Genomic DNA, 26,384 nt, shown 5'->3' on the forward strand with positions numbered 1-26,384 from the left:
ATCACCACCCTTCTACTTTTTGTCAAATTTTTATTTATTCATTTTCATTACAAAAATGTATGGTTTACCAGAAAGAAAAATGTTATCACACTTTACCATTGTGGTGATGGACGAAAACTTTAGAAACTTCTTTCGTGCATTGGTGGCATAGTAGTGAGAATGCTGGCCTTTCAACACTGTGACCTTGGTTTGATTCCAGCTTTGGTCATAGGTGACCTGAGTTTGTTTGATGAGTCATTCTCTCTCATGCAACAAGGGTTTTTCTCTGGGTTCTCCAATTTTCCTCCCTCAGCAAAACTCAACACTGTGAGCAGAGAGGTGTGATTTAACAGATACCTGATTTTGCCCCAAAAAAGATAATACAATCAATCCTGCCCAAACTAACTGGAGTCCCGAAAGGAAGGAGTCTGTTCCTATGTGGTCTTGATTAGTTAATGCATAATTCAGGTGTTTTAAAATCTTAATAGTAAGAGTGCAAACAATTAATCCGCGAAACACTAATTACTAAATAGTACAAAATATATAGTGCTAATTAAACAATAGAAAACAATGGACTTTGCATTTTCGTCTACCACGATGGTGCTGCTTGCTGTGCAGTATCTTAGAAACTCTTTGCATCTTTTCTTGTCAGCCGAGTTGATATATCGCTTCAAGTAACTGAAGATTTTTGCTTCTTCTTTAGTCAGCTCCTCCTGTCTTGTGATGACCAATGATGCTACCTTACTTGGTTCTGGAGCTTGCCTGCCATAAATTCCATCGATGTCTTGTTCAGAAATATTCTGCCAAATGTTTTTTCCTTGCTGGCACGCCATCATTCCTGACTTAACCTTGGACATAGTGTGCAATGGGAGCTGTAATAACTCATTATTTGCGAGCTCGAGTACAATCTTTCTTGCTGTTGTTGGTGTATCAGGATTTATTTGCAACCCTACTCTGTCTTCCAAGTCAATGATAAATTGTTTGTCTTCATTATCCAGACTTGAGGAACTCAATATTTCTGCTAACCTGCCTCCCTCATAAGAGCTAAGATATTCCATGTAACTATTTAATAAGAGATCTTCAGATACCTCCTCTTCGCCAAGTAGCATGGCCTGGATGTATGCTCTGTTGATGCATACAGGGAACATGCCAGTGAGTATAAAAGAATGGTGAATTACTTTTCCGATCACGACTAGATCTTCTTTTGAGATTCCACTGTGTCTTGGAATAAAAGAATAATCACTGCCTTCAAAGAACCTAGTAGAACCTTGTTTCCAAAACAGTGAGTAAACTTCCCTGCTCAGACCACCATGATCAAATCCCAGTTCACCTTTGAAATTGAACTGCAGAACACAATCCAGCATATTGTCATTACAATACATCTTCAGCAAAGCTGTTACAACATTCCACCTTTCCAATTCCACAATCATTGGTGTGTCAAGGTTTAATAGCTGTTGAAGTGCATTTTTTCTTTCTTTTTCGATGGAATCAGACTTGTTCTGAAATGAGAGGGAAAAAATTAAAAAAACACAATATTATACCAGGCCCTTGTTTGTTTTGTATGAGCAATAAACTAAAGTAAAGAAAAGCTTCTTCTGGTTTGCTGCATGATTACTTCCATTTTACACCATTACGTACATAAACAATTTCACTATTACCTCTACTTGCTGCAGGATTTGTGGTAACATCACCTGTCTGAAGTGACACCCTCTCTATTATAATATAATGTTGAATAGGTAATTAAATCAAATTACTAGTAAACTTGGTCTGTGCAGATTAAATAATATCATAATCTTTATAGCACTTAGCAAAGACAGAGAGGTTTAGGTTATCTCAACCCAGGTGTTGTAGTTAGTGAACGCATATTGACAGCGTTTACATACTTGAACAATCCAACTGCTCATGGCCAAAGTACACCTGATTGTGGTTTACAGGTGTTACACAATCAAGAATTTTAAAAACATCTTAACACTTTAATAATAAATTACGTTAAGATTTATTTGATAAATTGAATTTAAAAATGTGTTGACTGAGAATTCTAACACAAATAAGTACCTCATGTTGTGGAACTGGCTGTGATGTTAGTACAGATGGCATCACAATGTCATCTTCAGGGGAACTGAAAAGTAGTTTATACAAGTTAATAAAAACTCCTAATTGATTAATTATTTTCTGGTACAAAAGCCATACCATCACAATGATAATTATCCACAGAGCTATTTTTTTTTCTTTGGGGGACTTCTTTCAACACAAACGGCTCTGCAGGTGGCAAAGGATAAAGCTGATTCTGGTATTGTATTGCCAATCTGATACTCTGGCTTCGACTGAAAATGGGAGAAAACAGACCCAACACCAGCCCCACAAAATTATTTCAAAACAGCAGTACAGTGATTTATTGTAACTACCTGCAACTTTTGTTGAACTTTTGTTGTTGACAAAAAAAATTTAAAAATAACTATGATTCCCAAACTACCTTTTAAGGTAATTCGGAAGAAATTAAATTAGCCATATAATTTTGCTGAAAATCTTACCTTTCATCATCAGCCAAGAGTTGGTTAGGAACATCTTCATTCACATGTTCAATGTCAAAGCCTGCCATCTCATTTTTGTTGTTATCAAGCATTGTATCATCAGGAAGCTGATCACTTCGATCAGGACCATATCCAATGAAGGAGATCTCTTGTTCATTCGACTTTTTTGCCATTGGTATAGGATCTTCAGTGACTGTCATATGTACCATTTTCCCCTCTACGACTGCTACAGGCTCATCAGGTGTTAAAGCACAACTTGGCTCAACAGATAAATGAAAATGTTCCGGAAGTTTGCTTAATGACCCCACCCAGTCATATACTGCCATCATACTATTACTATCATGGAATCTTCGTCTAATTACTCCTTTTTCATAGTGGCGCACTTGTACTGTAACATGCATCTCTGTGGTTGAAGGCTCTGATGGGATTCTGTTTTGTCTAGCCAGCCTCAGACTTTCAAGTCTCTGATCTCTATCTCTTTCATAAACTTCTTCCCTCTTTTCTGTTTCCTTTTGTTTTTCTTTCTCTTGATCTGCACAAAGCGATTCAAGATATTCTCTATCCTGAACAGATCTTAAAGTGTTGCGCTCTTGTGTAGTGCCTAAGAGTAGACATGCTGAAGGCAGATCTTTATTATCATCAGAGTCTACAAGTGTTGTATTCTTTTCAGATGCAGGTACTTTTTTTGAAATTAAGTAGAGCCTGAGTCTCGAAAGTTTGTGTGTTTGCAAATATGCACCAAGTGAAAATAGGCCAGTAATAACTTCTTCTTTAAAATTTCCCAAATTAAACATCATGTCACATGAATTTCCAAATACTGATGTGTTATTTGGAAAAAATAATGACTTTGCATGTGCTAAGATATCCTCCTTAGTACTGTCAACACTTAGGGCTACATCACGACTTCCACCACCTCTAGAATGGCGGACAGAACAGTATTTTTTCTTCTTTTCATCATAATGCAGCCATCCAAGGCTTACATTTCTTTTTCTAGTTGACTGTGTCTTTTCATCAGACGTGCCTTTTTTTTTTTTACTTTGTGTTATTATGTCATAAAGCTCTTTTTTCCTTTTTTCCCTGTTCTTTAAGGCTTCTGAAACATCACTTGGGCTAGCACTTGTATTCAATAATTGTGTATCGCAAAACCTTTTCAAAGCGAAGATATCCCCTCTAGCTTTTAATCCAAAGGTGGTTAAGACTTCCTCAGAAGCATACTGAACTGCTGCAAAGTCCATCTAAAAAAGAATAAAATCAATTATACAGGCATGCAACATAAGACTAATTCCATGTTAAGTCTGTCCAACTTCATTCTTTGTTGTGGGGTCTTTCTCTTGCAGGCCTGTCTATAATAATAATATCTATAGTAACTAGTTGGCCTGAGTATCATTCTTGTACCCAGATCTTCTGATCTATTTTTCCATGTCAAATTATAGCAGTTTTGAAATATGTTTTAAACAATTATTATAAAAACATCTTTGTATAAAGTTATGATATTCATTAATAGTTCATAAGGTTTCTGTCCAATTGGAATTTGCTATTTTGGTCACATGACCACCCAAGCTGTATATCCCTCCACAAATCAAAAGAACTAGTAGAGCTTGAATCCTTGTGTTTTTCTAAAATGGTTTGGCGAGTTTAAGTCACTATTTCACTGTCACTGGAAAATAGTTTTGCCACTTAAGAATGTGTATTTATGCTTGAAACATTAACAAGATGTTAAATTGTTGTTCTCATAATAATTGTTTAAAAAATATTTCAAAACTGCTATAATTTGACATGGAAAAATCATCTAAAACACAGAAAATTCTCTACTGGCATTTCAGGAATTTGACATCCATTAGAAATTTTGCTATTGCTATTGCTGTGCCTATCAGCCAATTAAATTTGATATACCAACAGGGTGGTCCAGAGCTTAGGATTGTATCTATTATATCAGAAGTTCTGGGTACAAGAATGGCCTGAATATCAGTCTCCTCCCCAGTTCCCCTCTCCTCTCTTGGAGGGGATGATGCTAAGGCTAGAAACTAGTAGATTCCTTTTCAGCACATTCAAAACAAGTTAAATATTATAAAATCAATAAAATGCTACTGATTTTCCAAGGTATAATCCTATATATATGCTTTCCCATGTTTGTGGGTAATTTCAGATGTCAGAATGTTGTCTATATATGAATGCTAGGTACCACTCCCCGCAAGATGGATTATGTGACATAATCATACTAGTGAGTTGTGCATGACGACAACAGATATGAATATCAGTGTGAAAACTACAAATTTGCTAACCTTTTCCTCCATGAATTTCTCGGTGACCGCATTAGTTACTCCTCTTTGTTTCAAAAAGTCACATACCTACAGAAAATTATATATAATTTAATATATAAATAACCAACTTGTTAATGAGATCTAATCATTTACAATATACACAATGAGAGAGTTTGGATGACAATTGGGTGGAATTCCCCCAGGAAATGAAAAATCATTCCCAAGAGAGGGAAACAATGAAATTCGAAAGGAGCTTGTTATGTTTATCGATTCGACCTTTGATTGGATCTGAATTGATTGGAATTCTATTGAAAGTGATAAGGATAATAGAAATCCATGTCTATTGACTTCGAAATTTCAAATGAACCATTAACTAAAGATAAAAAAAGAAAGGGAGGTCTTTATCCATGTGAAAAGGTTGATCAAATTGTAGTAATTTGATGTTGATCAAAATACATAAACAAGCAAACCATTTAAACAAGAACGCAGAAGCAAGAAAAACACTGTTTGTTAAAGTGAAATGGCTTTTAAATGAATCAAATACTTATTAAAACTTATTAATTTTTTTTTCTAAGAAAACCCTACCTTTGAAGGATAAAGACATCAATTTGTTACATACGCTTAACTCACCTTCTCAACTTCGCTCGCCATCTTGTCCATGTGCGTAATGACCGTAGGAGCCTGAACACTAGTAAAGTGTTATCGCGCGATAAAACAACTTATTCTCGGTTTTCACCCACGTGACTTGGTGCATGACAACGGTTGCTAACCGCCATATTGGTGCACAACATAGTGTAAACAAAAGAGATTCATCACAATCGAGCGACTAAAAGTCAATATTTTCAGCACATTTTCTATAATGGTTCTTTGTTTAATGGTAAATTGTCATACCAGGAGTGTTCGTGATAAGGGAATTTCCCTCTTTCGTGTTCCATCGGTTAGAAAAAGTCAAGGAGAGGAGGCAGAAGAGCTGTCGATTGAACGACGTAGAAAGTGGTTGGCCGCCATTAGTAGGGTTGGGTTATCCGAAGAAATCATCAACAGTGGGAGAATTTGCAGCCGTCACTTCGTTTCTGGAAAACCTGCTGCCAATTGGGATAAGTTTAACGTCGATTGGGTGCCTACATTAAATTTGGGACACAACAAAACAGTAGTAAGTGAGAAAAACTCTGATCTTCAAGCCGCGCGAAGTGAACGTGCAAAAGTGAGAAGGAAGAGACAACAGGAAAGAGCATTGTTCGAGTCAGCTGCAAAGGTAGCGAAACTGGATGAAGAAGGCGCTACAATCGACAATATTTCTTTTGACTCTCCTTCTTTAACTGAGGAAATCAGCCAGATCGCAAATGACCTTCAATCAGCGAGTGATAAATCAAAGTTGCACTGCCAAGATGGCGATTTATTGGACGGGATTACTTCGAAGCTGGAGGAACTTTGTAAGATCACTGACTCTAGCACACAAACAAACGAAGTTAATCCAGAAATGACCGAGTCAAGCACACAAACTGAGGAGTTAGATTATATGTTTTCTCAGCCAAAGAAAGCCCCTTTCGATCGCGAAGATATGCTGGAAGATGGGAAGGTACTATTTTACACTGGATTGCCTTCAGCTACTATTTTACAAGCTGTATATGAACATGTAGCCCCTCATGTGGCAAGAAAGTCGTTGAGCTTAACGAAGTTCCAGGAACTTGTCATGGTCTTGATGAAACTCCGACTTAATGTGCCATACTTGGATCTTGCATACCGTTTTGAAGTGTCTGCACCAACTGTCTCCAGGATATTTTTTACCTGGATAACAATCATGGACATACGACTCTCTCAACTAATATATTGGCCTGAGCGGGATGAACTATGGAGAACAATGCCTCAATGCTTCGAGTTTTCGTTTGGAAAGAAGACAACAGTGATTATTGATTGTTTTGAGGTCTTCATAGAAAGGCCTACCAACCTGCTGGCAAGAGCCCAGACCTTCAGCTCCTACAAACACCACAACACTGTAAAGGTATTAATTGGAATCACTCCACAAGGCACCATTTCCTTTGTATCAAAGGCCTGGGGTGGCAGAACATCTGATAAGCTCCTCACTGAAAACTGTGGTATTTTAAATAAACTTGTGCCTGGTGATCTAGTAATGGCCGACAGGGGATTTACAGTTCATGAAAGTGTGGCATTCAAGAGAGCAGAGCTTGTTATACCAGCGTTTACTAAGGGGAAGAGCCAGCTGGACCCCATCGATGTTGAGAACACCTGAGGAATTGCAAATGTCAGAATTCATGTGGAGAGGGTAATCGGTTTGCTGAGGTGCAAGTACACAATTCTGAAAGGGACACTGAGCACTGACTTTCTCATGAGCAATAAGGAACAGGTACCAGTCATTGATATCATTTTGAGGGTGTGTTCTGGTCTTGTTAACCTTTGTCCACCAATCATTCCATTTGACTAGATTATAAACATACTAATTATTACCAAAATTTGAGAATTTGAATTTATTTATAAAGATAAAAATGAAATACCAGGATATTCTTGTATTCAAAATGTCATAATGTATTGGTGACACAAGAAATATTTTTCTGCTTTGTTCCTGTCAGAGTAGCTATTTTATTTTTGGACATTGCTGATGAAAACTAGTGTATCTTAATTGTTTATTATTAATTCTCAAATTTACTACTATTTTGTTGCATTTAAAGCACAATAGAATATAGTGGTCTTTTGTATCACCTATTTCAAAAAAACAGTTGTCACTGCCAAAGGCAATAGTCGATTCGAAGGTGTAATATATGAAAATAAACGCAAATAATCAAAGCCTTTAAAGTTCTTTCAGGCTACAAACAACACTGGATATCTCAAAACTCATTAAAAAAAAACAAAAAAAAAAACAAGTGATTGTTGGAACTATGAATAACCTATCACCTTTCTCCTTTAGCGATGACAACCTTTCTTAAATGAAATAGGTGTATAGATATGTTTTTGTGTAATGAATATTCTAGTGGATCGAAACCAACTGTTATTTGCTAAATAGCTACTATGATTATTAACAACTTTGTATTTCTTTCATGGTATTAATGCATTTGCTCTTCTAAAACAACATTACTGTTTCAAATAAAGAGTAGATGATGGCTAGTGAACACTAGCGTGTTCTAAACACATATTCTAAACTGATGGAAACATTGTAATTTTACCAATTTCCAAACACTGAGCCAGATGTGGGCGCATTTTGGGTATGTCAAATGTAAAGTCTCGTGGGCTGAAACCATAAACCAGACACGTAGCAAATGCTATGGCAAAGATTCCACAGTCACTCCCATTCAGTTGTTGCTGGACTGTTACATTTTCTATGCCTACATAGCTGTCTGCCATTAAACTCTCTACCTGTTCTTCAACCTCTTTGGCAATGATATCATGGTAGAGACTATCATATTTATCGCGCGATAGTGACTAAGTTTTGTTATCGCGCGATAAGTTGCTTTATCGCGCGATAATCAGAGAGGCTTTATCGCGCGATAAAAGGCAAGTTTTTTTGTATGTGGTTGGCCCTTACAAGCCACCGTACCCTTGAAGGTCAAGATAAGTAGTAACGCATAACGCAACGTTTTTCCAATTCTTCACAGAATTCGCTTCCAAACTCAACAAAATAACAAAGAACTAAACAAAGTAGGTGTTAAAAGGAAATTAAAAGGACGACTAATCATCTTACCAGCTAAATTGAGCATTTGAAATATGAAATCGAGCGAAATACTTTGAAACCTTCGAATGTCAACAAGCATAAGGACACAGGGAGCCCAATCTCTGAAAAGTTCAACTAGTATCCACGAGTTCGCCAAAGGGCGGTTTGGTTTAAATCTAAATTAAATCATCGTGAAGACAATATTTTTCATTTTTGAACAAGCCGTTGAACGAGCCCAGGCAAGCGTTTTCAAACGCCACGTGCGAGGACACATCTATCAAGTCGTTATCAAGCCATTAATAATTCATGAGGAAAACACAACAGAAATCACGACCGTGAAGAGTGTTGTAAATCAGATACATAAACTTTAAGTTGGATTTTCTTGACCAGATTCACTTGAATTTTGAAAATTATAGTGAAACACAAAAGAATTAACCTAGACGTTTGATAAGTAATCTACAGTATTCGTGTCCGTGTGTTGTATCCGATTTATCTGATACAACACAGCCACTCATACTGTATATATTACTTTTAGAATCCTGGTTGTAGAGGGTAACGACAATGAAAGTTCATAGTCCAAATTGAGTGCCCTTTAAACATTTCAGTTAGAGTGCTCACACTAAATCCGTGATACAGATACTAATTTTTAGCACTAAATAGTGATAATTAAACAATAGAAAACAAAAGATTCTGTATGAAATAGTAATAATTAGTACTATTTAATGTTCACGGTTTTAGTGCGTGCACTCTATCGTTTTTTTATTAATTTCATTTAGCACCTTCAACTATTGTATCGTTTTTTCTATGAGGCAGGGTCTTTTATTTGCATCCCTTTTTTTAAGGTATTTCATTTATTATTTTTTACGAGTAAGCATAGTGCGAGGTTTTCTATCTGCTCTGTGTGAGTCTGTAAATAACACTTACAGGCGACCCAGTGAACGACTACTATAGTTTTCATTGTGCCGTCACGCGTTTAAAAACTTTTGAACTTTTTTTTAATCAGAACAAAGAGGTTACAGTAAATTTGTTTATATAAATGTTAACACAAATTTTAAAGTTGTATTGTAGTATTGTAGAAATATAAGTAAAAATTAATATTGGCGATAAGGAACAATTAATAATTTTGATAAAATTGATAATTTGTTTTTAAAGCTTATAATTTTAACAGTTGTTTGTTGTTGTCAAAGAGTTCAGCAGGAATTGACTTGAGTTTATTGTTGCTCAAAGATCTAAAGCAGAGAATAGTAAAAATGACAACGAGTACAACGACAACGACCAAGAGCCTAAAAAAAACTCACAAATTATGAAGCTGGCTATTGTTATCAAAGATACCAACAGGAAGTGACGTCAGTTTGTTATAGTATAGATACCTGAAAGAATAAATGTATGAAAGAATGAAAAAGTTAATGAATGAATCAATGGCGAATCGAAAGAATTAAGAATCGAATGTCTTTACAATTAAGACAAAAGGTTGAATAACATTTAACTCTTTCTTTTTGAGAAGCCTAACAACATTTTTACTGGTATGACATAAGTTTTTGGTTGTGGTCAAAGATTCCAGGAGGTAACATCATCAGTTGGTTATTCGATAGATATCTAAATGCGAAAAGAGTCAGATGGATAATAGATCAAAAATTACACTGACTGACTGACTCTTGGCAAGGATTAATGATAATAATAATAATAATAATAATGATAATAAAATAATAATGATAATAAAATAATAATAATAATAATAATAAAATTAAAAGATTAATCACTTTTATAAAGAACATTATTCAAACATGGAAAATCACTTTGTTCGCCCTGTTATGGGATGGACCGCTCTCGGTACGAGCTACTCGGAATCTTTATTCTACTTTCTCTTCTTCTATACTCTATCTCTACTCTTCTGACTAAAACTAATTACATGAGCTCTATTTATAATAACTTCATGACAGGTGTCATTCTACAATCAATATGATATTATCGCTGTGCCTTGATTGGCTAATGGAAATAGTAAATTCCTAAGTGTGATATCTTATTAAGAGTAATACGAGTGAAAATCTTAGAACTAAACATAGCTTAAACTAAAGATAATATGTGGATATATGGTAAATGTATAGAAAGGTCTACGAGGGATATATATATCATAAGATTTAACAGAATAGTGCTAAAATAACTAAGCAACGGGGTAAAGAGTGTTTAGGGTGTAACTAGAGGTGTACATGCTAATGGGAGGAGCTAAGTAGTTTACTTGTAAATTCAAAGCATACCATCATCTAAACTTGCGTGATGGTAGCCTTACTGAAATCTTATATCGATATTTTCAATAACTAATTGATCGTTCTTTATCTTGTTTTCATACGATAAGAAATAGTAATTAGAAACCTGATGTCTAGCTTAGTCTGTAAAAACATTAATTTTCTCTCTCATAACAGCCCCTACATCTAATGGTAAAGAGCCTATAGGCCCAATTAACATCCAACGAGGTATATTGCAAGGTGACTCTTTTTGTGTAAAATTGTTTACGTTATATCTAAATCCCATTGCCTGGTACTTACATACAACAGAGGGATACACACTGACTCATGAAAAGAGAACCAAGATTACGCACTGTTTGCTTGTTGACGACCTCAAATCATATCACAAGAATGCAGTAAAAGCAGCTACAATAGCAAACAAGCTACAGCAGATGTGTAATGACATCGGTCTCACCTGGGGCATCAATAAATGTGCTGCCATCCACCTACGAAGAGGTAAACTGGAGAAAGGAGAAGACTTACCACTCAGTAATGATACGAACATACCCGTACTTGGAGAAGATGATTATTATAAATATCTTGGAAAGTTTGAGAACTTAGTCAACTTGAGAAGGAAATTCAGAAAGCAGCAAGTAAAGAGTACATCAGACGCATCTCTGGTAATTTGGACGTCACTTTTATCTATTCCACGGAAAGTCAAAGCTAATCAAACGTTTGCTATTCCCGTTTTGCAACACCACATGTGGTCTACTGACTGGCCTATAGACAAACTTAAAGAACTTGAAAGACGAACCCGTCGAGTTATTAATGACTGCGGCTGTAAACACAAGCATGAATCTCTACCCCTCCTCTATCTTCCAACTACTAAAGGAGGCAAAGGCCTGACTGAAATCGAAAGCCTGTACAAGACCACAAAGATAAAACTCGCCCACTACATCACATGCAGCTCTGATCCACATGTTGAGCTAGTAAGAACGTACCAAGACGCCAAAGAAATGAAATCCTTAAGATCTATCATCAAGGACGCAAGAACATTTGCAGCTCAATTCAATGTGGACATAACGTATAATGCCGAAAGCAAGAAATCTATCTTAACATCCAACGACACAGTTATAGAAGTGAATAATTGTCAACCTAAAAGTATCACTAGGAAATCCATCTTAAAGAACGAATTAGTGAGAAAGTACGAAGTCGAAGTTGAACAGCAACCCTGGGTTGGACAATTCATGCCTAAACAGTGGAAAAACAAAGACCTGCACAAAGAATGGTGTGACATCTCAAAAGTCTGGAAAAACATTCCAACTGTTGTTTACAGTATTCACACAAGTATTATTCAACAACTATTGCCAACTAAAGTCTATAACGTAAAGAAACTGAAAGGTGAAGAAGAAGATCTGAAATGTCGGCTTTGCCAATCTGGAGATGAGAGTATTGCACACATCATGTGCAATTAAATGCTCGGCCATAGCCCAATCGCTCTACACATCAAGACATGATCACATGCTTAGACCTGTGTATCACGCGATACTTAAGAAGTTTGAACTTTCTGATGATAAAGACAACGTAACACCTTGGCACAAAGAACTACCCCCAAAGAGCTCTGTCGAAAATGATGAAGCAAAAGTACTGTGGAATATCCCTATCTACCAAGACAGCTCTCCAAAAGGCGGTGCAAATAAACCAGACATCCTTGTGCGGAGTAAGAAGGACAAGCAATGGATTATATTTGAAGGAACAGTCTGTAATGTAGGAGAGATACTTGATAGGGATAAAAAGAAAACTGTTAAATATACTGCCTTAAGATCTAGTCTTAAAAGAATGTACCCTGGATATAAAGTAACGCAAGTCAACATAGCATTTGATTTTCTATCTGGGTATCACACGGATTTGATTAGTAAACTGGCTGATGTAGGCCTCACTGATGGTGTAAAAATTGTAAGAAAGTGTCAGAAATGGGTTATTTCACAGAACTGTGAGATTGTGAAACGTCTGTACAATTGTTAAATTTGTATACATCTTTGTAAAACCAGTCATGCAGACATTTGCTTAGACTATTCATGCCCGCAATATTCTGTATTCATGTAGCAAAAATGTCTGAAGTTGAAATAAACACATGATAAAATATTAAGCATTTGAACTTTAGTAGCTTTGGAGCGAGTGTATTTCTATTTCTATTAAGACATGCATAGACTATTAAGGTGTATTTAAATCAAGTATCATAATGATAATAATAAATAATAATAATAATAACGATTAATAAAGGATTAACGACTATTAAAGTTTTTCACTTTGACGTTACGCTATTGAAAATTTTTACTTTGTTTTGTTTTATCAGAAAAAACAGTTTACTGTAAAATTGTTCATATAAATATTAATACAATTATAAAGTTGTATTGTAATATCTATATGACTATATCAAATTCTTTTTTTCAATTTAAACACATTTCTCTGCAGCGTAACGTTAACAGGGCGCTCTTTTTTGCAATAATTATGTTGACATTGACATAAATTGTCTACAGATATCAATAAAAAACTCACAAAGATTTAAGCTGGGTATTGTTATCAAAGATACCAACAGGAAGTGAAGTCAGTTTGTTATAATGTAGATTTCTGAAATAGAAGGGAGAAAAAAAATTAACAATAGAAAACTTGAAAAAATATTCGATATTATGATATAAAAATAATTATTGGCATTTAAGTTAATTCCTAAATTAATGTTCAAAATCAAAAACCCACATTTGTGGAAGCCTTTTGAGGTGACTAAAGATTCCATTAAGAAGAGACATCAGTTGGTTGTGATTTAAGTTTATAAAATAATTGGGATACTACGCGCGCTATGATTGGTCGAAAACCATGTTTGATGAGAGTATCGAAACACGCTATCGTCATTTTTAATCTATCGCGCGCGCTCATTCGTCAGTTTGAATAAGACGGCACGTAGGGAGAATTTACTTAGACTTTGCTTTTTTTCGATCTTTTCGCGCGTTTGTTATGTTATAAAACAAATCAAAAACAGTTTTCTGTGTTTGATACTCTGATCAAAACACTTGGGATGTTGGGAGAACACTCGAGAAGCTGGAAACCACTCCGCTACGCGTCGTGGTTTCCTACGCTCCTCTCGTGTTCTCCCAACATCCCGCGTGTTTTGATTCAGAGTATCAAACACGGAAAACTGTTTTTGATCTGTTAAATCTGAAATGGAATAATGATATCGCGATAAAAATCTTGGCGATAACAAAACAATAGAATGAGAGGGAGTGCACTGAAAGAGAACAAGACATGTATGAATAAATGAATGAATGAAGGGCGAATCATCGATCGATAAGTTTTGTTTTAAAGCTTACAATGTGTACAGTTGTTTGTTGTGGTCGAAGAGTCCAGCAGGAAGTGACTTCAGTTGATTGTTGTCTAAAAATCTAAAACAAAGAACAATAATAATAGGACTATTTAATCGTCAATTTGTCAATGATGATGATGATGATGATGATGATGATGTCAATAGAAAAACCTCAAAAGTGCGGTGTCTTTTTTTCAATAATCAAGTTGACATTGAAATGAATTGTCTACACAAATATCTGGGGGGGAAAAACTCACAAATATTGAAGCTGTGTATTGTTATCAAAGATTCCAACAGGAAGTGACGTCAGTTTGTTATACTGTAGATACCTGGAAAAATGAATGTATGAAAGAATGAAAAAGTTAATGAATGAATCAATGGCAAATCGAATGAATTAATAATCGAATGTCTTTGCAATTAACGCATAAGATTGAATAACATTTAACCCAATCGTTTTGAGAAGCCTAACAACATTTTTACTGGTACATGACATGAGATTTTGGTTGTGGTCAAAGATTCCAGGAGGTTACATCGTCAGTTGGTTTTTTGATAGATATCTAAATGCGAAAAGTGTCAAAAGGATAATAGATAAATAACTTCACTGACTAACTGACTCTTGGCATGGATTAATAATAATGATATTAAATATTATAATAATAATAATTATTATTATGATAATAATTATAATAATAGATAATAATACTAATAAGGATTAATAAAGGATTAACGACTATTAACGTTTTTCACTTTGACGTCAGGCTATTGAAAATTTAACGTTTTTTGCTTTATCAGAAAAAACAGTTTAAAGTAAAATTGTTCATATAAATATTAATACAATTGTAAAGTTGTATTGTAATATCTATATGACTATTTATCAAATCCTTTTTTCAATTTAAACTCATTTCTCTACAGCGTAACGTCAATAGGGCGGCTCTTTGTTGCAATAATTATGTTGACAATGACATGAATTGTCTACAAATATCAACAAAAAACTCACAAAGATTGAAGCTGTGTATTGCTATCAAAGATACCAACAGGAAGTGAAGTCAGTTTGTTATAATGTAGATTTCTGAAATAGAAGGGAGAAAAAAAATTAACAATAAAAAACTTGAAAAAATATTCGATATTATGATATAAAAATAATTATTGGCATTTAAGTTAATTCCTAAATTAATATTCAAAATCAAGAACCCACATTTCTGGAAGCCTTTTGAGATGATTAAAAATTCCAGTAGGAAGAGACATCAGTTGGCTGTGATTTAAGTATCTGAAATAGAATAAATGGCGATAAAAATCTTGGCGATAACAAAACAATAAAATGAGAGGAAGTGCACTGAAAGAGAACAAGACTTGTATAAATGAGTGACGAATCAGCGATCGATACTTTTTTTAAAGCTTACAATGTGTACAGTTGTTTGTTGTGGTCGAAGAGTCCAGCAGGAAGTGACTTCAGTTGATTGTTGTCCAAAGATCTAAAACAAAGAACAATAATAGAGAGTTTTAGATTGACTTTTTTTTCTCCCCGCAAACGGCAAACGTGACCACGTTTTCATAGTTTTCCTTTATTCTACTTTACTATTTACAAACCTTCTCACCAAGCGCAGATACTCTTTTCTTTTTCTACTACTTGGACTTTTTTGCGATTCTTTTTCAGTAATTTAAAAGAATTTTTTACTGGTCAACTGACGTTTCACGTTTGTCGTGAACGTAAATCTAAAACTCTCTAATAATAGGATTTAATCGTCAATTTGTCAATGATGATGATGATGACTATGCCATGATGATGTCAATTTAATATATTTTGATATAAAAATAATCATTGTTATTATATGACCGTGAATCTTAGAGCCTGGACACTAGCAAATCGAGCAATCTGATAGATCGCATCGCGGACTGGTCTAGATTCTCCGGTATTAACCGGTCCGATCGCATATTAATCTTACGGCGAAAACATTTTGTCCTTTTCAATGAAAAGTGGTCATATAATAAAACTCTTATCAACCGAGCTTGGTCGGTCTGTACGGGATAATCTTGACCTCGCTGCGCTCGGTCTGTACATTCCGACCTCGGTCAAGATTATCCCGTACAGACCTCCCGCTCGGTTAATAAGATCTAAGTATTAAAGCGAATTCCTAATTTGGCGTTCAAAATCAAGAACCCACAGTTGTGCAAGCCTGCAAGTTTATTGTTGCTCAAAGATCTAAAGCAGAGAATAGTAAAAATGATATCGACAACGACAAAGAGCCAAAAAAAAAAAAAAAAAAACTCACAAATATTGAAGCTGTGTATTGTTATCAAAGATACCAACAGGAAGTGACGTCAATTTGGTATAGTGTAGATACCTGAAAGAATGAATGTATGGGAGAGTGAAAAAGTTAATAAATGAATCAATGGCGAATCGAATGAACTAAGAATCGAGTGTCTTTACAATTAACGCAAAAGGTTGAATAACATTTAACCATTTCTTTTTAAGAAGCCTAACAACATTTTTACTGGTATGACATGAGTTTTTGGTTGTGGTCAAAGATTCCAGGGGGTAACATCATCAGTTGGTTATTCGATAGATATCTAAATGCGAAAAGAGTCAGATGGATAAAAGATCAACAATTACACTGACTGACTGACTCTTGGCCAGGATTAATGATAATTAAAAAAAAAATTAATAATAATAATAATATAAATAATAATAAATTAAAATAATAATAATAATGATAATAAAATTTTAAACATTTGAACTTTAGTAGCTTTGGAGCGAGTGTATTTCTATTTCTATTAAGACATGCATAGACTATTAAGGTGTATTTAAATCAAGTATCATAATGATAGAGTGCACGCACTAAAACCGTGAACATTAAATAGTACTAATTAGTACTATTTCATACAGAATCCTTTGTTTTCTATTGTTTAATTATCACGATTTAGTGCTAAAAATTAGTATTTGTTTCACGGATTTAGTGTGAGCACTCTAATAATAGATAATAATAATAACGATTGAAAAAAGAATTAACGAATATTAAAGTTTTTCACTTTGACGTCGCGCTATTGAAAATTTTATTTCTTTTTTGTTTTATCAGAAAACCAGTTTACAGTAAAATTGTTCATATAAATATTAATACAATTGTAAAGTTGTATTGTAATATGTATATGACTATATCAAATCCTTTTTGTGCTGGGCCTATGGGCACAGTACATTTGTTTTTGGTGAGTTAGGTATGATCGGAATTTAGTGTTACGAATATGAGACCTATATCGAAGATGCCATTGGTGGACCTCGTCATGATTGATATTGGTGAAACACGAGGTGAAAATGCATGCACGTCGAGACCTGTCAGATCGGAACACGGAGGAGTTGAAAGAGGTTGAACATATGTGGTTTTCGTGGTAAGAGTGCCTTAATCCAACTTACTTTAAACTTAATTTGGTAGTATTCTAAGCAGATAATTAGAAACTGGAGCTAAATTAGAAACTTTAAGTGCGATTTTTGTTTTTTGATACAACTCGAATTAGTTACGTAAACAAAAGATTGTAAATGGACAGGCCAGGAACTTCTACTGCGTCATTGATGTAAAATAGTACTCGCACGAGTTTTATATTATTTTATTAGCAAGAAAAATGATAATTGATTTGATTAGCAAAACATATTTCAACTTGGGAAAGACTGCAAAGAAGAGAAGACTATGAATGAATGAAGGAAAGAACGCGGAACGATCGAACGAACGAAATGACGGACGGACGGAAGAAATCATCGATCAATAAGTTTTGTTTTAAAGCTTACAATGTGTACAGTTGTTTGTTGTTGTCGAGGAGTCCAGCAGGAAGTGACTTCAGTTGATTGTTGCTCAAGGATCTAAAGCAGAGAATGGTAAAAATGACAACGAGTACAACGACAACGACAAAGAGCCAAAAAAAAAAAAAAAACTCACAAATATTGAAGCTGTGTATTGTTATCAAAGATACCAACAGGAAGTGACGTCAATTTGTTATCATGTAGATACCTGAAAGAATGAATGTATGGGAGAGTGAAAAAGTTAATAACTGAATCAATGGCGAATCGAATGAACTAAGAATCGAGTGTCTTTACAATTAACGCAAAAGGTTGAATAGCATTTAACCCTTTCTTTTTAAGAAGCCTAACAACATTTTTACTGGTATGACATGAGTTTTTGGTTGTGGTCAAAGATTCCAGGGGGTAACATCATCAGTTGGTTATTCGATAGATATCTAAATGCGAAAAGAGTCAGATGGATAAAAGATCAACAATTACACTGACTGACTGACTCTTGGCCAGGATTAATGATAATTTTTAAAAAATTAATAATAATAATAATATAAATAATAATAAATTAAAATAATAATAATAATGATAATAAAATTTTAAACATTTGAACTTTAGTAGCTTTGGAGCGAGTGTATTTCTATTTCTATTAAGACATGCATAGACTATTAAGGTGTATTTAAATCAAGTATCATAATGATAGAGTGCACGCACTAAAACCGTGAACATTAAATAGTACTAATTAGTACTATTTCATACAGAATCCTTTGTTTTCTATTGTTTAATTATCACGATTTAGTGCTAAAAATTAGTATTTGTTTCACGGATTTAGTGTGAGCACTCTAATAATAGATAATAATAATAATCACGATTGATAAAAGAATTAACGAATATTAAAGTTTTTCACTTTGACGTCGCGCTATTGAAAATTTTATTTCTTTTTTGTTTTATCAGAAAACCAGTTTACAGTAAAATTGTTCATATAAATATTAATACAATTGTAAAGTTGTATTGTAATATGTATATGACTATATCAAATCCTTTTTGTGCTGGGCCTATGGGCACAGTACATTTGTTTTTGGTGAGTTAGGTATGATCGGAATTTAGTGTTACGAATATGAGACCTATATCGAAGATGCCATTGGTGGACCTCGTCATGATTGATATTGGTGAAACACGAGGTGAAAATGCATGCACGTCGAGACCTGTCAGATCGGAACACGGAGGAGTTGAAAGAGGTTGAACATATGTGGTTTTCGTGGTAAGAGTGCCTTAATCCAACTTACTTTAAACTTAATTTGGTAGTATTCTAAGCAGATAATTAGAAACTGGAGCTAAATTAGAAACTTTAAGTGCGATTTTTGTTTTTTGATACAACTCGAATTAGTTACGTAAACAAAAGATTGTAAATGGACAGGCCAGGAACTTCTACTGCGTCATTGATGTAAAATAGTACTCGCACGAGTTTTATATTATTTTATTAGCAAGAAAAATGATAATTGATTTGATTAGCAAAACATATTTCAACTTGGGAAAGACTGCAAAGAAGAGAAGACTATGAATGAATGAAGGAAAGAACGCGGAACGATCGAACGAACGAAATGACGGACGGACGGAAGAAATCATCGATCGATAAGTTTTGTTTTAAAGCTTACAATGTGTACAGTTGTTTGTTGTTGTCGAGGAGTCCAGCAGGAAGTGACTTCAGTTGATTGTTGCTCAAGGATCTAAAGCAGAGAATGGTAAAAATGACAACGAGTACAACGACAACGACAAAGAGCCAAAAAAAAAAAACTCACAAATATTGAAGCTGTGTATTGTTATCAAAGATACCAACAGGAAGTGACGTCAATTTGTTATCATGTAGATACCTGAAAGAATGAATGTATGGGAGAGTGAAAAAGTTAATAAATGAATCAATGGCGAATCGAATGAACTAAGAATCGAGTGTCTTTACAATTAACGCAAAAGGTTGAATAGCATTTAAACCTTTCTTTTTTAAAAGCCTAACAACATTTTTACTTGTATGACATTTAACTTACAGCAGATAGAGTTTTTGGTTGTGGTCAAAGATTCCAGGAGGTAACATCATCAGTTGGTTATTTGATAGATATCTAAATGCGAAAATAGTCAGATGGATAATAGATCAATAAATACACTGACATCACTTCCGTCCGTCCGTACATACGTACATAAGTCCGTCCGTGTACTCAACACAGGGATCCCGCTTGATGTTAAAGCAAAACTCCTCGCAAATGCGGCTTTCAAATGCACAGAAAAAATCGCTTGAGGACACTTTATAGACCAACAAAAAATTTTAAAAACTTTGATGTAGTCAAAGATGGATCAAGAAGTGTTCTTCAAGAATTCAGATGTGTATTTTAAAGCAAACAATCGTATATTATTGTTATATTTCATGAATGCTGGATGAAATATAACACGGAGAGAATATTACAACATATAGTTGTCCTTTATTCAGCTTTGTAAGTCTTTGACAATTCGCTTGTTTGTAACCAATATTATCGTATGCTTTTCGTTCAAAAAAATGCAGCTTTTAGCAACTCCTGAGCAGTCTCTTAAATGGAATAAAGACATCGCGGTGAAAACCTTAACAAAGAGCCAATAAGAAGAAGTAAAGTAAGGACAGAGAGAATGCAATTACTGCTGTTTTTTATTGCTTCGCGATGATCGAGACTACAGTCCCGACATGGAAATCGAGCAATACACTGATATCAATCAAAGTATGTAAAGGTAGTGAACAATAATTATATGTGACTGATTTCCCTATGTAAAAGCCTTTTTTATTCTTGATATTTTGCCCATTAAAGCCTTAGCACATTCTTGACATCCAGCTTTTATTAAAGGATTTGTATTGGAACCTACACTAGCGCACGCTTCCAAAGAGAGATACAACTTGACTCACAGTTCAGTTGTCCTATTATCAAATATCCCATTAGGAACCATGGCCAATTGCTTTCCTGTGCAATCTGTGACGTAATATGAGCCACTTTGGTGGCAGGAACATGGTGATGGACAACCGCCTGCAATAATAGCAAAATATAGAATTAAGCAATCAAATTTTAGGGATTTTGCCTAGTTTTTGGGGCGCTTGTTATCCTTTTCACGGCCTCATGCGCCTTCTGGCATTGATGATGATGTAGCCCATTAAACCCACTTCATTAAGCCCACTATTAATGAGGGAATGTGGCGCAAACACCAAACATTCTTTTGAATCATATTAGCAAATTCTGATTGGTTAACCCAACTGAAATCAAATTCGCGCAAATAAAGTTTTGGGCATGCGCAGTGTGAGGGAACTAGTGTTTGACAGCGAACAACAGAAGAAGCAAACATACTGACCAGGGTGGTCAATATACAGTGGGGAACACTTGGAATCAACTCGATCTGTCAAGCTATAAAAAGCATTTATTGAGCTCGGCTTTTTCGTAAACTTTTTTCGTATTACTTTAAAAATAAGAAAGATAATTTTTCTAGATCAATCTTGTCAAACCCGACAATACGCCTTTCCCAAATTCGCTTGACTGACCACGAAGCAATGGTTTGAAGTCGAGGCTGAACTTGATTCTTTTACTCATCAAGTTCAACCTCGACTTGAAACCATTGTTTCGTGACCAGTCAAGCGTATTTGGGAAAGGTCTATTGAAATGAATCCAAATAAATTATGAAACAATAGGTTTAACATAAGGTAGAGGAAATCATTTATTCTGTCACAATTGTTTATGGCCAGCACCTGCTCAAATCACAGATTTTTTAAAAGTACGATGAGAGGCTTATTTTGTTTTCTTACCACTCCGTAAGGAATGACATAAACAATATAAGACAATTATAGGCGAAATAAGGAATTATCTAAAAATAGGGGCATGATAAACTTAGGCGATATACTGAGGGTGACTAAGTAAGGACATATATTACACATTGGGCCATACTAAGGCAGATTATCACCTATCGATATCGCCTTTGGCTTTGAAAACATTCTTTGAAATTGGTATATGATAAAACATTTGCAATATTGTGTTTTTCATCATAACATTCTTAAAACTGTAACAAACAGATATCATCTAAACGATTTACTGTCATAACAGAATAAGCCAACAGATTTACCTTGAGCTATCGCCATGGTTACGGTAAGGATAAACAAACCGTAATGATAGGCCAGGCCCATTGTTGTTTGCAGCACCTGTCAGAAAAGAGAAATTCAAAATGCGGTTTGCCTGTATGTCGTTTTGCGTTTTCTTCTTCTTTTTTTTCCGATAAGAAGTTGTTTTTACCATCCAAAAATCGATATCCATAACGGCATTGTAAAAAAATTATTGTAAAACAAATACAAGGGCAAACTCAGTGCAAACATGTAAAAAACAAGTACAAAAAAAAAAAAAAAGAAAAGAAAGAAAAAAAAAAAGAAAGAAAAAAAAAGAAGAAAAAAAAAAGAAAGAAAGAAAAGAAAAGAAAGAAAGAACAAAGGAAAAGGAAAACAGGAGAAATGGTAAAAAACTAGCATCGGTTCGTTCATTTCCTGGTTCTTTCGCTTCTTGGCTCCTTAATTCCTCCCTTATTCCTTTTCTCTACATTCTTTTTTCTCCGATCTCTTATAACTTTCGAATAACTGCACTTTCAATAAATAAAAATATCCTGAGAAGTACAGTTTTTTTTTGGATTTCCTTCGTTCTCATGTATTGAAAATTATCTGCAGGTATATATAGATTTTTGTAGGTTTTTGCTCCAACAAAATGCCATACATCACGTTTAGAGCAATTAAAATTTACGGAACGTAAAACTCTCAAAGATTGCAATAAATTTTCTTTGAGAATAATAATCAAGTTTCTTAAATATCACTTAAAGTTCTGAAAGTAGGGAAAGTTGATCCTGAGGAATTGAACTGAATGAGGGGACCGAATATCTCATAGTTGATGGTATTGAAATATTCTTTATGGAAATAGTAAAAAAAGTGATTCAATATCACTTGCGCCTTATCCAAACCATCTTGATAAACTAAAGCAACAATAATTTGAAATCTATAGATTAAATTTTCAGATCTACCAGTGTAATTTTTCAAAATTAAGAAATATAAATATATTAAATATATTAAATAAATATACTTTATGTAGCTATATATGGTCTTTCACAGGTTCTAAGAATAAAGACAGTATACTTACTTGAAAAGTAATCCTTTTACTGCGGTAAACGTTTGGACGAAGTACTGGTCATTGAAAAGTTTCGCTGTACTTGGGACTTGGATGACGAAAAATTTTCACCTTATATTCATGCATTCAGCTGCTCTGCTCTGGCATCTGGTAGCTTATTCAGATCAGAGTTAAAAACAACTAAAATATACAATTATGGGTTTAAAAAACTATTGTTATGAAAAATAAAGCCGCCGCAGAAGAAAAGGAAGGAAAGCCAAAAGGTTTTTATAAAAGGTTTATATAAATAATAATCTTTGTGTCAGTGGGAGATTTTATATAATGTAAAATCTATCCAGAAAACCACAGAAAAGACATACTGGGCAGTATCAATACACTTTGTTTTGTTTTTGTTGTCATTCACTTCAACTTATTGTACTTAGCAAAAGAATTAAAAAAGAAGGGGAAAAAAGAAGGATAGAAAAGCATGTGTTCACTTATGTAGTTATTCCATTCATATTAGTTATGTTTCGAATTTTTCAAGCTGTTTATGCCGAAATTAAATAAGGCGTTCACTAGTACTATTTTAGGAGATATTCACAGTCGTTTTTGTCCCATATCGACTCTACATAGCCTTTTTAACAAAACAGCTATAGCTCTGCGTGTGTTAGGAAATCAATTCTCATTTAAGAAAATAATATGAAGTATTCAGTCATACTCTCTTGTATTCTCTCATAGAGAGTGTGTTCAACGGCACGCTTTAAAAATGTTATGACCGATATTACTTTTTTCTTATACAAAAATAAATAATGATAATGAAAAGAACGACTAGTATAGTAAGACATTTTACTCACCATTTGCTTGATCATAATAACTGTAATCGCAAACCATAAAGGCTGGTAGTATTTTAGCTTTAACCAGGAGTTTTAATACGACATGGTTTCTTTAACAAAGCAGCATAAGACAGTTAATTGATCAGACTAGATCAAGTGAACGGATAAAGAAACCGAAAGAACGACAAAATACTTACAAAACAAACTGCTACAAACTTGACAAGGACTGACTAGAAAAACTAGGTTCAGGACGGTGATCTTATGCTACTAATTTAAATGTTAAATGAGACGGGAAAAAATCTGATAAGCCAGGAAACAATGAGAAAACAATGAAACAAAGAGACTAAAGAAATGAATTTAACCAATGATATTGAATCACATAACTAAACAAATATTCTCGTGTCCTGTAAAATTATCTACAGAAATGTTAGCTTAAATTTATTGAAAGAAAGTCGGTCGTCGGTCTGTTGTGCGGAATGTCGTGGTTCAAGCCTCGCCCGGACCAACACTCAGGATCTTAAAATAACTGATGAGAAGGTGCTGCCTTTGTAATTATATCAGCAAATGGTTAGACCTTCAAGTCTTCTCGGACAAGGAAGTAAAACCGTAGGCCCCGTCTGTCTTCACTATATAACCCTGCATAAGGCGGACGTAAAAGATCCACTGAAGACTCTGGTGACGACCATCTTCAGCGCCCGTGCTAAAAACAAGAGGGCCACAAGTTAATCAGCTGCCAAAATTACTGTCACGTGTTACCCTCATTAAATAATGTCTTCATTCAATCCATCAATCAAGCAAAAATATTTCTCCATCTTTAATTACATGCAAGAGAATATTCACTTGCTACATGTAAACATTTTTGCTACTGTCGTTGGTGGCAATTTCATTTTCAATGATATATACTTTTGATCCTGTGAAATATTTATATTTAAAGATTTATTATCAAACAAATGTAACATATGTTTATTGTGCCAAAACATGTTGTGTTAAATAAAATGTTCTGACTTTTTTTAACAAGGTTCTTCAAAATTAAAAGAAGAACGACAGGCCTCCACATCAATTGTCCATTTAAGGGAGCCATATCTGGGTCAAACTTTTAGCCCCTTTTATGGGGCCATAATGCTTTGGCTCCATTTAATGAGCCAAATCTGGGTCAAAATTTCAGCCCCCTTTAGGGGCCATAATATAATGGCTCCATTTTAAATTAGGCAAAGTGGCCCCATTCAAACGGAGCCATTCGATATCTGCGTCAAAAGTTTAGCCCCTTTTGGGTGGCCATAATGGCTACCACATAAATTGGCTCCATTCAATTAGCTAAAATGGCCCCGTTTCAAGGGAGCCACTTCTGGGTCAAAATTTTGGCCCCTTTTCGGTGCCAAAATTGCTTCATCATGGGTGTTTTTGGTATCTCTGCTTCAACTCCCAGCGGAGTGGACCGTACTTAGTCGTCTTCTCGGAATCATTTGCTTCCCTGTTCTCGATCCAAGGACAGCTCATATCGATGACTGAGATTTTCTTCTCCTCCTTGTCGATAATGGTGGCATCAATTCTGTTAGTATTGACATGCTAGTGTCAGCATAAAGTGGGATTTCCGAATAAGCAACTGCCCGCCTATTGTCATTTATCGTCTTAGGCTGAACTTGCGAGTATTTAGGAACCACCGTTGTCACCTGGTCTAGATATCTGAGAACTTCAAAGAACAGGATCTTGAGGGCGTCGTTATGTCGACATATTTACCCAAAGCCGGCTCAAATGAAAAGATTAATCAGGTCTTGTCTTTTCCAGAGACAACAAACTGTTTAGCTGTTCACCGAATCCAGTTGCTAAGCATGCACTTTAAAAGGCTATCCGATTAAGCTCTAGAGTAGGCTTGCTTTCGATACTTTTTGACAGAGGTCAGAAACACACTCGACCTGCACTACTCGCCGACATTTTTTTTATTATTATCATTATTATAATTATAATTATAATTATAAGAGTCAGTTTTGTTAGTTAATGTAATTATTTATCTTTTATCCATCTGACTCTTTTCGCATTTAGATATTTATCGAATAACCAAGTGATGACATAATGATAATAATAATAATAATAATAATAATAATAATAATTACAATTTTTTTGAATGTTTTTTCCAAGTTTCTATATTCGTTTAGGGATCTTTGATAACAATACACAGCTTCAATTTTTGTGAGTTTTTTCTTTTTCTTTCTTTCTTTCTTTCTTTCTTTCTTTCTTTCTTTCTTTCTTTTCTTTTCTTTTCTTTTCTTTTTGCTTATATTTGTGTAGACAATTCATATCAATGTCAACTTAATTATCGCAAACAAAAACAAAATAAAAAAGACAAGTATTTGGAGGTTTTTCACTGATAGACATCATCATTATGGATCGCAGATTACCCTTGTATAATTCCGCACTCACCCGCCACCATCTAGATTAAATGAAATTAATTAGTTGAATTACTTATAATAATAGGTAATTAAAAATTAACTAATTAATATTATTACCTAGTACGTGCTCAAAACTCCAGCAGACAAAGTCTCATGGGCGTAGCAAGGGTTAGATGTAGAGGTAAGGGGGGACGAGGGGGGAACACCACCCCCCCAAAAAATTTAAAAATCGT

At 34.6% G+C, this 26,384-nt stretch overlaps 2 protein-coding genes across 4 annotated transcripts in view; both read right to left on the reverse strand.

Annotated features, from left to right (window-relative positions):
- The window catches only part of LOC116304780 (uncharacterized), a 51,968-nt gene extending 26,191 nt beyond the window's left edge, over window positions 1–25,777 (reverse strand). For both annotated transcript variants that reach the window (XM_089027292.1, XM_089027291.1), the window contains exons 1-17: window positions 23,786–25,777; window positions 22,965–23,106; window positions 21,913–21,988; window positions 20,714–20,831; window positions 19,833–19,904; window positions 19,590–19,661; window positions 19,446–19,517; window positions 17,939–18,010; window positions 17,791–17,862; window positions 16,286–16,357; window positions 15,416–15,487; window positions 15,211–15,282; window positions 15,013–15,084; window positions 14,273–14,344; window positions 14,023–14,094; window positions 13,217–13,288; window positions 9,734–9,805 (exon numbers count right to left, since the gene is read on the reverse strand). In XM_089027292.1, coding sequence (XP_088883418.1) covers window positions 9,734–9,805; window positions 13,217–13,288; window positions 14,023–14,094; window positions 14,273–14,344; window positions 15,013–15,084; window positions 15,211–15,282; window positions 15,416–15,487; window positions 16,286–16,357; window positions 17,791–17,862; window positions 17,939–18,010; window positions 19,446–19,517; window positions 19,590–19,661; window positions 19,833–19,904; window positions 20,714–20,831; window positions 21,913–21,973 — 1,115 coding nt within the window. In that variant the 5' untranslated portion in view covers window positions 21,974–21,988; window positions 22,965–23,106; window positions 23,786–25,777. The remainder of the gene's footprint in view (window positions 1–9,733; window positions 9,806–13,216; window positions 13,289–14,022; window positions 14,095–14,272; window positions 14,345–15,012; window positions 15,085–15,210; window positions 15,283–15,415; window positions 15,488–16,285; window positions 16,358–17,790; window positions 17,863–17,938; window positions 18,011–19,445; window positions 19,518–19,589; window positions 19,662–19,832; window positions 19,905–20,713; window positions 20,832–21,912; window positions 21,989–22,964; window positions 23,107–23,785) is intronic.
- On the reverse strand, window positions 11–5,446 carry LOC116297994 (uncharacterized). 2 transcript variants are annotated; one of them, XM_089027293.1, is made up of 6 exons: window positions 5,402–5,446; window positions 4,793–4,858; window positions 2,511–3,745; window positions 2,035–2,098; window positions 1,638–1,691; window positions 11–1,478 (listed from the first exon to the last, which is right to left on the reverse strand). In XM_089027293.1, exons 1-6 carry the CDS (start codon window positions 5,429–5,431, stop codon window positions 498–500), a joined length of 2,430 nt encoding a protein of 809 aa, XP_088883419.1. In that variant the 5' UTR covers window positions 5,432–5,446; the 3' UTR covers window positions 11–497. The 2 variants fall into 2 exon arrangements, with proteins under 2 accessions (XP_088883419.1, XP_088883420.1); XM_089027294.1 differs by lacking the exon at window positions 1,638–1,691.
- Window positions 25,778–26,384: the final 607 nt, after the last annotated feature.

The sequence above is a fragment of the Actinia tenebrosa genome, unplaced genomic scaffold, assembly GCF_029948245.1.
Source record: "Actinia tenebrosa isolate PJP-AT-01 unplaced genomic scaffold, QUT_ActTen_1.0 PGA_scaffold11__36_contigs__length_13525064, whole genome shotgun sequence".
In the NCBI taxonomy this organism is placed as follows: Eukaryota; Metazoa; Cnidaria; class Anthozoa; order Actiniaria; family Actiniidae; genus Actinia; species Actinia tenebrosa.